The 17,079-nt window shown below is 39.9% G+C and overlaps 2 protein-coding genes across 2 annotated transcripts; both read left to right on the top strand.

Annotated features, from left to right (window-relative positions):
• The first annotated feature begins 1,665 nt into the window (after positions 1–1,665).
• LOC106650749 lies at positions 1,666–13,190 on the top strand. Its single transcript, XM_014368952.2, has 14 exons — positions 1,666–1,940; positions 5,182–5,774; positions 6,063–6,173; positions 6,441–6,691; positions 6,839–7,314; positions 7,403–7,952; positions 8,038–8,228; positions 8,580–9,335; positions 9,430–9,559; positions 9,642–10,268; positions 10,340–10,989; positions 11,074–11,448; positions 11,715–11,932; positions 12,013–13,190. Exons 1-14 carry the CDS (start codon positions 1,883–1,885, stop codon positions 12,220–12,222), a joined length of 5,196 nt encoding a protein of 1,731 aa, XP_014224438.1. The 5' UTR covers positions 1,666–1,882; the 3' UTR covers positions 12,223–13,190.
• A 200-nt stretch (positions 13,191–13,390) lies between these two features.
• On the top strand, positions 13,391–17,059 carry LOC106659612. The gene is made up of 6 exons (XM_023461072.1): positions 13,391–14,105; positions 14,189–14,304; positions 14,389–14,648; positions 15,189–15,283; positions 15,992–16,193; positions 16,271–17,059. Exons 1-6 carry the CDS (start codon positions 13,790–13,792, stop codon positions 16,560–16,562), a joined length of 1,281 nt encoding a protein of 426 aa, XP_023316840.1. The 5' UTR covers positions 13,391–13,789; the 3' UTR covers positions 16,563–17,059.
• Positions 17,060–17,079: the final 20 nt, after the last annotated feature.

Genomic DNA, 17,079 nt, shown 5'->3' on the forward strand with positions numbered 1-17,079 from the left:
ACCGCCAGAAGTAACCCAACGATCGTCGCACCGGTTTTCACTCGTTCGAGCTAACTTCGCTATATAATACCTACGCGCTATCTCGTGCACTTCTACTATTAACACTGAATGGCGATAACGGCCCTAGCGTACATTACAAGTATATAGCTTAGGGCTCACGCGCTCACTTGATCAAAAGTAAAGCTGCTTTTTTCACTTCTTTTGCTAAAATCAAAAATCCCATTTTATTATTGTAAATGTGAAATTTTAATATGTTTACCTGACTAGGAGACCATTTTATATTCGACTAATGGATCCTTGCCAAATTGATTTTCAAGTCAATAATGAACTCCCTGTGCTTAGTTTAATTTAATCGCGATAATTTTGACGAATCATTTTCTTTTCTACTAAAAGTCTTTGAGAATTTTTATTTCGAAAAGGATCGACTTAGGGGGAAAAATTTTCATTACATAAAAGTCTTAGATTCAAAGAACACGTCTGGGTTCTTTTAGCTTTTTCGAGATTGATTTCAAGACATTTTTCTTCTTGGTATTTTTCCCCTAAAATCTATCCTTTTTTTAAATAAAAAATACTTAGGAGAAAGATATTTAGTATAAAGTAAAATCATTTTTTAAATTATACCCACGGCCGATTAGATCAATTTAATTAGTATTTTAAGTGAAAACATTATTCGAGAACATTTTTTATTTATCAAAAACTTATGAAACACACAAAATAAAATGTTTTTTAATTGCAATAAATTAAATTACATATAATATAATGAATGTTCACCTTTTAGTGTACTCTTACTAATTGTTACAGCTGAACCTACTCAAATAGTAAAATTTTACGTAATTCGAAAAGTGATTAAAATATAAATCTATTTCTAAACTGTACGTAGAAAAAAAGCACGCATTAAGTGTACATCGTCAGGAAAAATTTCAAGTTCATTCTTAAAAAAAAAATAATTTCTTTAATGTAAAAAGACTCAACAAAATGAATCGATCGCTAAGAAAATAAATTGTTTGCTTTAATTACGAAAACAATTGTGCCTTTAGAAATTTTTGTGTATGTAATACGTTACAATGATCTGTAAAAAGAAATTAAAGTTCTGCGCAATCGACTGCAAAATGATTAAACTGGCCGACATTTACTTTACCGATCGAGCGTGCGTGCACGCCCAAATATATATGTTTTTCTCATGAATGAACATCTTTTGTGAATGAATTTTTAGGTATGAATGATGACTGTCTGCTTATGATGACTGTTTTTCAAAATTAGAACCGCGATTCAAAAAGTGCAGAGGGCGGCCAACTCGATATCTCATGAAAAAGTAACAAAAATTGTCGTCAATTTGTTTGCAAAATGGACATGGTCGGTGCAAAAGCTGTAAAGTAGTACTCGAGTCGAACTCGCGAGAGCTTGGACCGGACTCGTGTAGTAGCGTCTTGCAGTTGTACAGGGGCTGAGAACGGCCTACTATTTTGAAGCGAACAGCCCGTAGAGCTGCGAGCGCTGCGCTCCCAGCGCTCCTTCCAAGACACTATACCACACTACAGCACGGTCTACTCTAACTCGAATCGAAATTGCGAAAGCAGCACTGCACGAGGAAGAGGAGGAGGGAATGCCGCCGACGGCGCGCCGCATCGTCATTTGGAGTAGCCTCGACGATCACGGAATAGACAGTCGGCGAGTAGTCAGTCGGCGGCAGCATCAGTCAGTGCGTCCATTACGCGAGACGATACGTCAGCCTCGCAGCTGTGTACACAGTCACGATAATCTCGCTGCTGCTGCTGCGGCCCGTTATACAGGCGGTGCACAGCACTCGATCCCTTTCGACGTTTGAGAGGGCCTCACAAGTCTCACTGGAGTTCGCGCGAGGCTCCGCGGGCCATGGCAAGCGATGGCGTATGTTAATGTAGCCGAGTGGAAGAACATCGAAGTGTGCGAGTGGCTCAAAGGTGCGACAAATCATTATTGCATTTTATACGTTTTTACCCAAGTCGCGTGAGTGGCAGTGTCGGCTCGTGTGTTGTTTCGCTCCGAACTCGGTTCGTCTGCCTGCGCCGTAATACAGCGCTTTGCAGTCGTCCGAACGACGAGTCTCCCCCGTTCTCACGCACGCACGCACGCACACACACACACACACACACGCACACACACTGACGCACGCGCGCGCATTATACCTATACATGTGTAGATGAACTGTGGCTATATATTATGTGCGTGCATGTTTGTGTTGTGTAGCATACAAGTACAAGCTAGCAGTCAACTCGATCGAGTCGTGTGTGCAATGTACTCGTAAGTAGTCTGCATAATAGCAATGTGCGCTACTGCGAGTATCGAGTGATCTTTGGACCAATTGTACAGGCCAACCATGGCAAATCGAGCCGTTGGTTTTCCGAGGCTCCTTGTATAATTCGTGAAATTGTTTGCTGAAAATTATTTTGGCTCGCGAATGTTTGGATTTTCATGCTGCTTTGTCAACGATACAGAATTCCAAACGAGGCTCGAATTTCAATTTAAAGCCGCGTGAGAGCATGATTCCAGCACGTTCGTAAATATATCTTGGCTCTGCGTGGCGTCATTCATGAAAAAGTTCCTTCTTCTCTGCCGCTCTGATCAATGCCGCGGCAGCAAAGCAACATCACTTGTCACGCATATTATATATATACTCGTTTGAAAACCGAACGCGCTCCTATGTTTGTCTACTTATACCTTATACTATAAAGTCTTATTAGCTCTCTCTCGAACTTTGTTCATTTTTATGCTACATTTACACAACTCTTTGGGCCGGACATGGCTGTCGGGTGCGATTCAATCATTTTCAAGGCTTTTTCCAAAACTCATACGATGCGTATATCTATTTCGATGGCGAGTACAGGAACGCACAATCGTAATTAAAATGTACTTTATACGCCGAAGAATCGTCGGCTAAACATTCTCTTGAAAATCAAAGTAAACTCGAAAATAGGCAGTGATTAATCATTCCAAGTTTTAATCTCACGTTCCTCATACTGTAAAGATGAAAATAAAATGGAAGGAAAAATATTGAAAAGGCCCGGAAATATCGAGAACACGTGTAGGTCGGTATGTATTTATTTGAAATTGCGGTAGCTAGCGGATACTCGGAGGAAGTCAGTCACGACTACGAGCGGATTCGCACTTGCTCGTACTAATTTTTGCTGCGCTAAAAAACAGTTTTGCTCTGTACGTTCGTCACGGCGCGCGGAAATTTGTCCGCTAGTTGCTTCTAAGTATAAACCTTCCTCGCTTCTATTTGTACGTCGGTGTATTTTTAGGATGGCGCGCGCACATAGATGTAGGTATATAATGCACGGCGCACGCGACGTATAAACAAAAATGCCAAGCAACATATACACATGTGCAGCTCTTGAAAGCATCTCTTGCGATGTCCGCTTTGGCCTTTCGCCGCTATACTACGATATCTGCGGCGAGCGCATAACGGGCCACCGCCGCGACTGCATCTCTTCGCCTTTCGCTCGAATTTTTGCGATGAGCACTCTGCAGCAGCTTACTTATACGCGTATGCGAGCCGCGACGAAGAGATGTGTGCCGCGCGAGAGCAGCGCACGTACCTACATGTATATAGCCTTGGCGTTGCTGTCGAGTGACGTGTCGCGCCTCGAATGCATCCATCCACATAACGTAAACAGGCCAGTCGTCGAGTCAGCATCAGTCACGATGATCGCGAATCGTGTGCGCTGCTCTCGATAACCCGATCGCGATCGCGAGCCTAACGAGCAGCGCTTACGTACACACGAGTACGACTGGCCCATTTCGATGCGTTTCGTAAAATCGTTGCACGTCTCGCCGCGCGTAAACAGCCTATCGCCTCGCTGGCGTCAGGCCTGTCTGCGCCGCATGCCGACGCGCCAGTATAATGCGACGAAAAAAAAGGCCAGCCGATCGCCCGATGCCTGTGTGCACGCGTACGTATGTGCGTCGCTGATTTATATCGGCATGTACGGACTCGATGCGACTTGTTTTGCAGCTCGTGTGTACTGCGGGGCCGTCTGAGCAAGGAAATTAATTCGCTCTGTACACTCGAGCGTCCGATAGTCGCTCACAGCGACTGCACAGTGTACATAGGAACAAAAGAGCTGCCGAGAAAACTTGCGAGTCCGAGGGAAAAGTAATTTCATCTCGTCTCTACTCTCTCTCCCTCTCTCTTTCTCTTACTATGAATCCCTCCCTCGTACGACCGAGCGTTTATATACACTTCAACAAGAACTATCCTGCTCTTGTGCAGACCTTTATATCCTATAACCGCCCGTTTGCATATTTTACGTTTTATCATCGTCAAATATTGCACACTCGACTTTTTTCCGCGTTCAAGCGATTCGAAGCAACTTTTTTTCGTACCGAAACAATTTTTTTACAACATATTTATAATATTTTCCAACTTAAAATTTACATTATTTCTACGTAAAAAAAGTATGAAAATTCTAAATCTCATGAGCCTTTGGTATTTCAAAAGAGGGTGTCCAAATAAGTAGCTTATCAAAAATTACTCACCATTTTTATTCTTTATTCATTTATTTTTTGTAACTCCTCTCGTTCACTGATTAACGCTATCAATGAAATACGTCATTGTTATGGCAACTTTTTACCAAAAGTTCCAAATCTCAAGTTATGGTTACAGATTATCAGCATTGGTACAAAGTAAACTAAAAATTGGTAAATCAGTGCGACTTTGCTTTGATTGGTCCACACGATAATCCACCTGAAATGTAGTAGAAAACATTAACTGGTTCATTTTCTAAGATAAAACCCGCCAAGTTTAATTTTATTATGTAATGTATGTACGACTCAGATAATATAATTTTGTAACAAATGATAAAATCATACACAAATTAGTTATAATTAATTCTTTGATTTGTTCAATTAGTTCAATTATATTTTTATGATAACTTTCTTACAATTGTTATAGCATATACTACTAAACCTAAGCCTCGAAAAACAGAAAAGTCCCATAGGGCACGTGCCATTACAAACATTATATGTATACGATAAACACGTGGCCTGGGTCTTTATTATTTTTATGGCTCAGGCCTGTGTACTATTTTCCATATCCCGTGGGCCGATATGAGCTTTTGCCGTTTCGCACGGCGTCGAACAATTAATCACAATAACCGTTCATCCGCTGAAGCTTGCTAATGAGAACGAAATGTTTATTAGGGCTGGAGAGCTCCGTATTACCGTACGTGCATAGTTTTATGAACAACAAAGTCAATGGACAGCAGTTGTTAAATCTACGAACGGAGGACTTGGAGCAGTTGGGCGTGTTCAAGATTGGCCACCAAGAAATCATCCTCGAGGCAGTCGAATACCTGCGTAATTTCCATTATGAGCTCGACCGGGAGAACCTGCAGCTGCTGGCGATGCGGTTGTCGTGCACGGCGCACAGCCTCTACAACGAGCTCGCTCCACTGTCGGACTCGAACGAGCCCGTCAGCACGCAGACCCTGTCGGACGTCGTGGCCATCATCGTGACCGTGAAGCCGCTCATCAGGTGGCTCGACAGGCCGCCCTTCAGTGGCCAGCTCGATTACAACGACAAGAAGCACGAGCTGCTCAAGCTGTCCCTCGAGATGGCTACCTGCGCCCAGCGCGACAGATTCGCCGAGAAGCCCATCGAGGAGATAAGGACCACCTGCGGCCAAATGGCCAAGCTGGCCGATTACATAATTCAGGACGTCGCCGACCCGATGATTCTTCAACCTTCGAGCTTGGATTTGGCCACCCTCAAGAAGAGACCGGGCGATGATTTGGTGAGTGGATTTTTCATCCGTTGAAAAAATTAAACATTTAAGATTCGTGAATCCATCCGCGTGTGCTTGGATATAATGCGCACACGTTCACGCTCGTGAATCATTTAAATATCAGCAGTGCGGTAGTAGCGCGTCGATCGGAACGCAAAATCATTTCCAAGAATGAGCTTTGTTAGCTGTTGAATCCGCATTTTAATTTCTTCGACGATAAATATTAGCTTCATTGGGCTGGGGCTCTATTTTTTAAAACCTCGAAAACATGATCAATAATCAAGACTACTTTTCCAGGGCTTCAGCATAATCCCTTCCTTTCACGGTGCTCATCAGATTGCTGAAATCAAGTTTGGCTCGGCTGCCCATCAATGCGCGAAAATGGAGGAAGGCGACGAAATTGTACAGGTAAATGATGTCTCTTTGACTGCTCTAAGAAAACTTGTTTCCCGTTTCATCCGAACAAGACGAAAAATAATCCGGTCGAATGTACAAATGGAGCTCGAGCTCGTTCGAGGCCGTCTCGAGTCTTTGTAGAAGAATGCCCATCGTTTCGTTCATTCTTCTGGCATTGTAAACATCGTGAAGCTTGAACGATATATCTTATACTCGGTCATCGTCGCGTGATCCAATCCATTGTGACTTATGATCGATCGATGATTCATCTTCTGGCAGGTTAACTATCAAACGGTGGTTGGCTGGGAACGGAAGAACGTGCTCGATCAGTTTCGCGAGAGTCCCTCGGACGTCATATTGACGTTGAAAAGGAGACCTAAGCACACCAAGGTGTACGGGCAGATTTACATAAAGCCGTACAGATTGCCCAGCAACAAGAAGGCACCTTACGCCGCCAGGTGGCAAAACAATCTACCGTCCCCGAGGCCAGAACTCTTGACGATACCCGATTTCACCCTCCCTTTACAGCGGTAAGCTCACCTTTAGTACCTACATTCGAGCGCTGTTTTATTCGCTCGGAAACAGTTGGACGCTCAATCTTAACGATTGGCAACGCTACAACAATAATAATGAAAAATCGGTGGAGCTTGAAAGAATATACGGCAATCGTTTTGCAGAGCCGTGCCAAAAGCAGCAGCAGCGCCGAAGCCAGTCTCGATACTGGACACGATGACGACGGACGAGAGCAGCGACGAGAGCAGCGAGAGCGAGGCGACCCCAACGTCGGTCCGACTGTACTCGACGAAGCCGCGCAACCCGGTGCAGAGGCGGGCCACTTTCGCGGGCGCCCTGCCCACGGTCAAGAGCAGCGCCGAGATCGAGGAGTTCTGGAAGGAGCTGAAGCGCGAGCACAGCACGTCCTTTCAGTTCCGTAACAAAGCTGCCTCTTGCGCGCAGGACCTCGACAGCGTGTCGGCCGCGATGGCCCTCGCTAGACCGCAGACCTGCCTCGGGATCGAGCAGCGCGCCGCCAGCGACAAGTCCGTGGCTAGGCTCTTGCACGACGCCCCGAGGAAGGTTCAATTCCAAGAGGGCCAACAGCGCCTCAAGCCTCGTCCAGCCTCGTTCAAGAAGCAGCACGCCACCGATCCCGGTAAGTCCGCTCCGCTCCCTCATCCCTGAGCAGTCGATCGATCGATTCGTTCGCTAGACTCACGCCAACGTTTGCATCGCTCTTTCAGTGCTCGCCGCCAGTGGCATTTCGCAATCGCAATCGGTGAACCTCGAGCTCGCCGCCGCTTCCAACGACGAGAGCCCCGAGCCGAGAGATGACATCGTCCTTTCGGAGAAGGAGAGCGGACGCATGGAGGACGGAAGCGACGATCGGCGACGAGCCTCTCCAGCCGCCACCTCCTCTGCTCCGAACTCGAGCAGCAAAGAGCGCGGCAGACTCGACAAAAGCCACAGTACGCCGGCCTACGACCTCACGGAATCCGACGACGACTTTCTCGAGCGCAAGTTCGAGGCAGCTCTTGACGAGCACCACAAACAGCAACTTCAGCAGCGCTCGAGGAACGACAGCTCCCCCAGTAGTCACGCGAGTAGCTTCAACAAGTCCGATTCGCGCGTTTTTGATTCAACCGACGATTTGGAGGAATTTGATAAAGTTATATCGCCGTCGCCGGCCAAAGAGCAACTCGAGCATAGCATCAAGACTCGCGGCGTTGGTAACGTCGCTCGGAAAATTATAGACATTGAAAAAAATTTACAAAATATTATTCATGACAAAAGGTAAGACAAATAATAGTGGAAGATTTTTCTCTATCATAAATATTTTTTAATTAAAACTGTTTCTGAGCGTGAACAAATTTTTCAGCCCCGAAAAAGTCTCTAATTGCAAATCATCTGAAAAACCTAATGTGGTTTCGGAACTGTCAAAAACAAACATCGATATAAAAATTAATGACGCCGACTTGAACGACGATTTGGATGAACCCTGCGATGATTCCGGAAATATTACATCTGACTTAGAAAGTGATGAGGACACATATCAGTCAAAACTGGTAGGTAAATCTCGCAGTGGCAGCAAAAGTGTTGACCGTAGCCTCGATACCAGTCAAATGAACCAAAACCGATCATCGATTGACATCGAAAAGACTTTTGATATTCAATACTCCTGTAATGATGGCACATCCCAAGAAATGGAAAATATGGACTGTGCCAATACAAATGAAGAAAAAGTAGTCGAGATTGAATCAAAAGTCAATGATAAGCCATTAGATAAGTGCCCAAATCAATGGAATGTATCGAAAGTAACGATTGAAAACGTTCGAGTAGACGCTGAGTTCAACAAAACGATCGGTACTGAAAGTATTGACAAAAATTGCTCAATCTCGTCTACTTCTTTTCTTCCGCTAGGCCGACCAGAAACTCCAAAAAGAGAAGTGACTACGAGACCTGAAGTGAGACCTAGACTTACACCACCGGAACCACCACCTCGGAAATTCATCAATATCAAGCCAGCCACCCATTCAAATACTAATAATAGTCCACCATCCCCGTTACATGTTGTGAGCAGCTTCAAACCTAGAGATCCTCAAGTAGGTCCACATTTCATGGAGAAGCCAAGGGTACCAGAAAGACCGAGCGTTCGGAGAGATTTGAAGAAAATCAATCCACCTTGTGAGGTCTATCCCCGAGACGAAAAAGGCACGCTCGCATCGAGGGTCATGGGAGAGTGCTTCGAAACTTCAAGCCCGACTTTCGTGGATAAATCACGCGATGCTTCAGAAGAAACAAATTGCTCATATCTGCCATCGTCGCCTTTCGACGAGCCGCACGCTTACATGCAAATTCCCGAGTTCAGTCCTTCCGACAGTGCGATGCGGCACCATCACGCACCACCACCGAGCAGTCAAAGCAGCTCGCTCAATCGACAACTTCAGCACAAACGAGAGCACAGCTCTACAAGCGCCGATACGGCTGACGGGGCATGTCACTCGCGACAGAGCAGTAGCACTTCGGCTCAAGATAATGAGCTGCGCAGTCCAGATAAGGAGAGAAGCGTTGTAAACAAAGCTATGATGGTTGCCAGGAGCATTGGTTTGCACGGTAATTCTTCGAAATTTTCCAACAGTCCGCGGAGCAGTAGGAAGCGAACTACTCCGCTTGCCAGTGAGTTTATAATCATCTTGATCTTACGTAAAATTAAATGCAAATATGCCTATAAATTAACGCCATAGTAACAACAACACATTTTGATCATTAGAACAAAGAAATGTAGCAGCCAAAGATGTTTCGCCTGGTGAGTTGGAAGATTGGTTGACTTATCGAAGTAGAGGTGCTGGTGGAGCATGGGCTCGTGCCTGGTTTATTTTGAAAGGTTCTTCTTTATACAGGTTCGTAAGGCACTTCTTTTAAACTTTATTGTTATCAACACATTCACATGTTAGTATTTATAATATATATATTATTTTATAGATTCAAAGCTCAAAATAGTACCAAAGCGGACTGTCTCATTGCTTTGGCTGGTTTCACCTCAGCCCAAGCTGCCGAAATCAAGTCGCGAAAATATGCCTTCAAGGTTTATTATACTGGCACCATGTTCTATTTTGCCGCCGATACCGAGGACAGTTTGAATGCATGGCTAGATGCAATAAAGCGTGCTACATTAGGCACCGAGAGAACCAGTGGTATATTTACTGAAACCGATGAAAGTGACAGTGAGCATAAAAGCAAACCAAAAAGCACATCAGACGCGAAAGCTTTTGCGGAAAAAACATTTGGATCGCTCAAAAAGTTTGGTAAAAAGGATACAAGTAGTAAGGAACAAGATGTCGGTGGCGCAAGCTTAGACAGGAAATACTTGAAGTTTTTGGGTGGTAAATCTCAAAACGTACCTGTACCGACTGCCCAGTTCCGAAGTTATCGTAGAGTTCTGCCAAATTCACCCGCAGCACCAACCAAACCAGTAGAGAAATACAGCTCGCCGGATTTACAAATGACCATAGCTGGAAGTACTTTTTATGGTTTGAATTCCTCTCAGAGTACAACTGATGTACCTGCTTCGTCGCAAGACATGGGAGACTACAGAAGAACAACAGAACGGTATTAATTAATTCTCCATTATTTAATGTTTGATGTTAAAAGTAAATTAATCCAATTATGATCAATTTCAGAGTACGAAGCAATAGAAATCGACGACCTGACGAACTGCAAGGTTTTATAACATTGGAAGCATTTATGCTTGCTCGTCAAGAAGAGGAATGTCAGCGAGTAGCAAATAATATCAACAGTAACAATTCAAGCGAGTCTAACCATTTCACACCTCTGAATAATGATCATGTACACTTTCAACACCGTAACATCGCTGATAGTGCAAATGTCGTTCAAAATAATGGCATGATATACGGCTCACCACGTAACGTAATTAATGGAATGCCATCGGTACCTACTTCATCTACCATTGAGCATCATTCTTCAAATCGTTCTTTTGACAGCGAAAGTAGAAACAATAGCCATCGAGCAAACGAGGTGATAGGACCAAGAACTCCCAGGCAATCCAATGAATTAAACTCCTCTCAACCCGGAAGACCCAACGACAAAGACCTACAGCAACAAAAACTATTGCAAAATCGTACAAATCAAGAACAAGATGTACAGCACAGACAAGCCCAACAATCCAACGCAATTAATGGCAATGAAATTAATTTTTCTACTCTAGATTATGGTGAACGATTAAAGCCACAAGCCTGGCTCAGAGCACCTGATTCTAATTCAGTTGATCCCAATTTTCAACATGATCCTAGACAAGTATTCAGAAATAAAGGTATTGACAAACTAAAGAAATTATTTAACTACTTAATGTTATAATTAATCTATTTGATAATAATGTCAATATTTAATTTCTCAGCTCACATGACAAGTTCAAGTGGTAATCTCGCTTATCAAACATGTACTGAATCGTTACACCGAGTGAAACGAGAATCACCAATTGCCCGTAACGGTAGCTTTAATTTAGCTGATCGACGACATCGTGATCATGTGCATCCAGAAAGAAACTGGACCGAGTCACTGAAGGCGTCGGATAAAAAATCCTTCAAGTGCCAACCAACTGCTTGTTCAATTCTGCCTTTCGAGCAGGAGGGTTTGAAACATAATGTAGAGCATCAAAATAAAAGTTTGGAAAGAAAAGGCAATAAAAGCCTCAGAAACCTTTTCGGTAACAAGAATTCTCAAAAGTCCAGCTCCTTTGATATGCCTCATGATCAGCAAAAAACATTACTTGGTACGCATGCAATCAATAAGAACTTGGATATTATTTTCTTAGTTGCAGTTTTTTAAATCGATTTTCATGATTTCATTTTGTGCTCGCTTTGTATTTTGATGTTCCCCACGAAGAGTAACACGTTTTTGTGTTAATTTCAATGGGAACGTGTTACTCTTCGTGGAGAGAGTCGATTTATTTTTACAATTATACTCAGACTTAAACATAAAGATATCAATGTAAATATTGGCAACAATAATTAAAATTTTGATTAAAAAAATTATCAGGTTCGCCGAGACTTCACCGAGCAATATTTGGGGACAAAAATGCTCGTCAGCGTCAAAACAGTTTTTCGGGAAATCAAAGCCATGGAGATGCATACGTGAATCAAAGCCCCGGAACATATGAAAATTACAATTTTTGTCGAAATCCTAATCTGAATGTCAGCGACGTAAATTCACATGGTGAATGGTTATCCGAAGCGCCGACAAATCAACCTCCCAAGGTTCGTTGAGTAAAATCAACTCTATTGCAGAGACACAATCATTAGATAATATTTTCATTTCTCAATAATCAACATTTCAGTGTATGGTAGCTGGGGTTGCTCTGTGCCAAATAAGACAAAATCCTCGCCATCCATCAACGCCACCAACATTGCCTTATATACCACCGCCAACTTCTCCTCCACCTGATTATCCAGGTCTTCAGTATCCTCCAATTTTTGAGCCTGGAACTTATTCACTGGCAGATGCTTCTATATTACGCCATCGAGGAAGTAAAAATAGCCAAAATTAAAACTGCTTCAAGTGAACTCTTGCATAGTTCATTTTATTTTATTTTATAAGAACGCAATCGTTCTAAGCAATTTTCAATCATTTTCGTTATTCATTTATATTTTAAAAAGCCAAAGGAATAAAATTTAGCCGAATTGACCAAATTTTTGCTCTAAAAAAAAAAGAAATTCGAATTAGTGCCTTAAAATCACTTTTACATACAAAGTAAATCTATCATTTTTTCTGCCAATCTTGGCACAAAATTTATTGCATGCCAACGCGCTGCACTACTTGTGTTTGCTATATGAAGTTAAATTTAACCGTCCATTATGTGCCTCCACTGAAAGTATAAAACACTTGTAAAAATTTGGACTCTGATAGTGCCATCCAAGTTCAAACGTTGTAAATATTTTAAATAACTATATGTATCACGTGCTGAATAGTAGGCACTACCGTTGCAATATAATTTTATTATGACTTGATAAAAAAAACAATATTGCAGAACTTCTTTTTAATACTAATCACATATGATACACTTTTAAAAATCGAATAGTTGATAAAACTATTGAAATAAAAATTTTCAACTTTAGAAAAGTGTGATTTCAAACTTTAACTATCGAATAAATTAAAAAAAGTTTTTATCCTTAGATATTTCATTGTAAAAATCAAACAAAATAGTATTATTATTTTTAAAAATTAGAACTTAAATTTATCTGCAGGGTCAATGTGTAGAAATTTAACTTAATGAAAATATTAGTAAATACTTATAGTACAAAACTGAATTTTAAGTATTTTTTATAATTTATAAGCGTAGAACACATTAACGACAATGTCCATTGTATTTATTAAAATGTATTTTATAACATTTACATATAGTTTTTATCTCATTCTATCCATTTCGATGTAAATAATTTAACGAGTCTTAAGCCGAAACAATATAAATTAATTGTCCATTAATGATGATTGATGTACAATAATTCATAAAAAAAATTCGTTTTTCTTTATTTTCTGAAACTTTTTCGAAATCATCAATATGTGGTATACAGTGTTAAATAAAAAATTAATGCGCACATAGATTTTCAACGACGAAATTCCCTACTACTAATTTTAGAAGTACCATATGAAGGCCTACGAAATCAAAGCAATAACATCAGTATTAAATAGTTTTACGTCAACGAACGTCTAGAATTTTTATTTCAAGCGACATAAGCTATTAATTTATCATCTACCTTTGATTCAAATAAGACGGTTCGATCTTTAATTAGTTACAAAATATTTAATGGTAAATTTAATTTCAATCAAGTTTGGACATTATTTAGAACATTAGTTTTCCTAAGAGCCTTTATTATTGTAGGGACAGAGGGGTTTGTTTATATTATCTGAAAGATCAATCAAAATTATTTCAATGTTATCGTTGAACAGGCTCATTCTGAAAGAGTATTTCGTTTAAATATTATAATTTGAGAAATTTCATTTGAGTTGAAAGTATACTTTTGAAGTAAGAATAAAATATTTAAAAAGTTGAAAAAGCAAGAAATAGGATCGATTTAAAATTGCTCACAAAGACGGTAGTATTCTGAGCATTGAAAATGGCAAACTTCTGTTCAACGTCGACAGTCAAACTGATCGGTGACGGTTTGCAAGTTTTGAATTCGTCCGGTTTCATGAGTCATTGGTTCCGATCCCAAAATCAATCAGACGGTTCGGAGAAAAGAAATAACTCAGCCAAGCGATTGTCAAGGAAACCAACCGTCTACGACGAGCTCGAGGAGCATATATATGGCGTTATGCAAGTTGTGAAACCCGCACTCGAGCTTAAAGAGCTTTTGGAGATAGGTACACGAGGTCCTACAAGCTCTTCCATTTCAGGCAGCAAATCGGCCGAAAAATCCTCCCGTTATCAAGGTAATCGAGCCTCTCTAGCTCCCGACTATTTTCAGTTCTTGACAGAGCAATGCCGTAACAACACAATCGATTATTACTTTTAGACCGTCAGTACTCGCCGGATGAAAAATTTCGTTATTTTACTCCTCAAAAGGGCAGTTATGGTTCGGGTCCGTCAAACTATTTGGACGCCAGCCAAAGAAATTCTAGCCCAATCGAGGTAAGGCGCAATACATTCTCCGAAAACATACACTGAAGTGCAGGCAATTTTTTATTGAGATTTTTTTATGTTTATGTTTGGTAGAAAAAACCATTGAATATGCACTCGCACAGCCGTAAAAAACTTGACCGTGAATTTGAACAAGAAGTCTACCCAAGTAATAATCATAAATATCCAAATGATTCTTCATGCAGCAGCGACGAAGACATATTTTGTTATAACTGTAAAACTGCCAAAGCCTTGGTGCAACTGCCCTGTAAGCAGTACCTATGCATAAGGTGCAACGCCAAAATTCAGCACCACGCTGAATGTAAGCAATGTCAAAAATTGCTATCCTACGAAATGTCTTAAAGGCCTCTACAAGTCCAAAGTTATTACCGTGGTTCGTTAAAAATTTTTAGTTGCTGTTCTTTATTATTTGTTATCAGATCACATACCTTTTTTGAATGGGTACGGTCGGTCTATTTTTATTTATACCCTCATATTTATTTTACATTTTATGTTGCGTCTTCTATATATTTTTGATGAAAATTATTTATAAATTCTTCTAAACATCGTTCTATACTTTTTGAAAGATTGTGACATCGGCGAATGAAAAAAAATGTGTGAAAGATGTAAATTATGGAGAAGAAAAAAATTACAAATAATAAAAATTGTAAAAATCATTCACTAAAATATTAGAATATGATTTTCATTAGACATATTTCGAAAAACAAATTCTGAGATTTCTGGATGAGTTTAGAGGAAATTACCTTCAATTTTCAATTACGGTTTATTCCTGAATTAGAAATGTAACAGATAATTTTCTTTTTTACTTTAGCTTGAGGAGTTTTTTTGAAAAAAAATTTTAATAGTGCAGTCGAAATTTTATTTTATTTCCTCAGGCCAGGAAAACCAAAAAAGATCCAGGGCATGTGTATTTGGCAGCCGAGGCTGATAAACACTTGCGCTCGAGGTTTCTTTATCCCGGTCCAAGCCGGTATGATATTTTTTATACCCCGTGGCCCGAAAATACCTATACTACTGTTTAGCGAAGAGGCTGGGACATGCTACTTTCAGACCGTTGGTATGGAACATTTTTAAAATTGCTTCATGATTGCCAAAATCTTTTACAAACTGAAGAATGCAAATCGTAAATTGTCGATGCAGCTATAATTGTTGTAACTGGTTATAATTTATAACTCATATCTTTAAATACGCACATGCGTGTAAGGCATACGAGTCACGCTTACCAAGTTCTGCGAAGTGTTCCTTGCAACCAACGGCCAATAAGTCCGCCGAATCTGACAACTGTCATTACTCATTACACACAGCAACGTGTATCGGAACTTTAAAACCTTATATCTTCAAAAAACTTGACTTTCGAGCGCCGGCATGCACGTTCATAATACTTTTCAATTAGGAACTGAAACTTTATTTATATCTTTTTAACATCAAAGAATTCTTATAATTTACGAAAAACATTAGTTAAATATAATTGACTCTACCACGGACTCATTACTTCATTTATCTGCGGTGGTGTGCAATTTGATTTATAGGTTAGTATCAATTTCATTGTATCAACATGAATATTAACATACACTCTGTTGAATACAAATTTAACATTTAATAATTCAGTTTCTATTTGCACAATAAGAACAATGTCTATATTTTATTATAAATTTTCACTGTCTTATTTGATTTTAAGATATAACCATGCCTAGAAAAGCGAAAAAGCAAAAATTGGCAGATCCTATCGATTTTATTGATCTAACTCAAGATTCTCCGTGTAGAATTAATTCAACTGTAAGAATCTCCAACAGGGACAGTACTGAAACTCTTAGTAATGACGATGTGATAATGGTGGTTGATGACACGGCAAATGCAACTTGCAGAAATCCTTTCTATTCGTGAGTTTTCAAATTTAATGAGTGATTAAATTATGTACATAATTTTCATGTAATAATTATCAACTTTATTTTCAAAGTAAAACTAAAAACTCTGGTCTGGAGAAGACAATTTGCCTCACGGATTCATTATCAGACCTCAGTTCTGATAACGAGCTAAAGGCATCCACCGATGTTGATAGCAATAAACAACATCTCACCTGCCCTGTTTGTTTAGAAGATCTTACTAATGAGAACATAAAAACAATGTCTACGCCTTGTGGACATGTTTATTGTATGGAATGTTTAAAAGCTGTAACAGAGACAAACAAAAAATGCTCACTTTGCCAGAGAAAAATAACATTCTCCAAATGTATTAGGCTTCATATTTAAAATTCTAAAAATTATATTAAATACATTCAATAGGTTATTTTATATACATTTGAACTTTTAAACATATGAAAAATTTTGATGTAAAAATGAAATTTGTGTACTCTGTGAAAAATGAAAATGATAAATTCAGTGTACTATTTATGTTATTGTTTGTAAGGTGACATTTCTAAAAATTTATTTAAATCCAGATGGTTTTCTTGTTGAAACTAATATAAATTGATTATTCAAAAATTTTTGAAATAGCTCATACTTTGTAGGAATATAAATATTATTTTTGTAATAAAAAACTTGTTTTCCAAAAAAATATTTTCAGAGGCTTGTATTGTAGAAATCCATAAAAGTTACTTTTAATTTAATAAACACTAACAAAGACAGTTTTATTTTAAAGTTACTTTTAAAGTATTATTATCATACAATAATAATATATGAGCCAGCATTATATATTGTGATATGCATTGGAAAATAGGGGCACAAATCGACAATTATTTTAGCATTTAGAATAAGTTTACTGTAAACA

This window comes from Trichogramma pretiosum, unplaced genomic scaffold (genome assembly GCF_000599845.2).
Source record: "Trichogramma pretiosum strain Unisexual culture from Peru unplaced genomic scaffold, Tpre_2.0 scaffold34, whole genome shotgun sequence".
Classification (NCBI taxonomy): Eukaryota; Metazoa; Arthropoda; class Insecta; order Hymenoptera; family Trichogrammatidae; genus Trichogramma; species Trichogramma pretiosum.

Coding starts and splice junctions, on each gene's coding strand:
- LOC106650749 (XM_014368952.2), top strand. CDS start 1,883: ATGGCGTATGTTAATGTAGCCGAGTGGAAGAACATCGAAGTGTGCGAG. Junction 7,315..7,402: donor GCAGCACGCCACCGATCCCG/GTAAGTCCGCTC, acceptor TCGCTCTTTCAG/TGCTCGCCGCCAGTGGCATT. Junction 11,449..11,714: donor TCAGCAAAAAACATTACTTG/GTACGCATGCAA, acceptor AAAAATTATCAG/GTTCGCCGAGACTTCACCGA.
- LOC106659612 (XM_023461072.1), top strand. CDS start 13,790: ATGGCAAACTTCTGTTCAACGTCGACAGTCAAACTGATCGGTGACGGT. Junction 14,305..14,388: donor GAAATTCTAGCCCAATCGAG/GTAAGGCGCAAT, acceptor TATGTTTGGTAG/AAAAAACCATTGAATATGCA. Junction 15,284..15,991: donor CTTTATCCCGGTCCAAGCCG/GTATGATATTTT, acceptor TTTGATTTTAAG/ATATAACCATGCCTAGAAAA.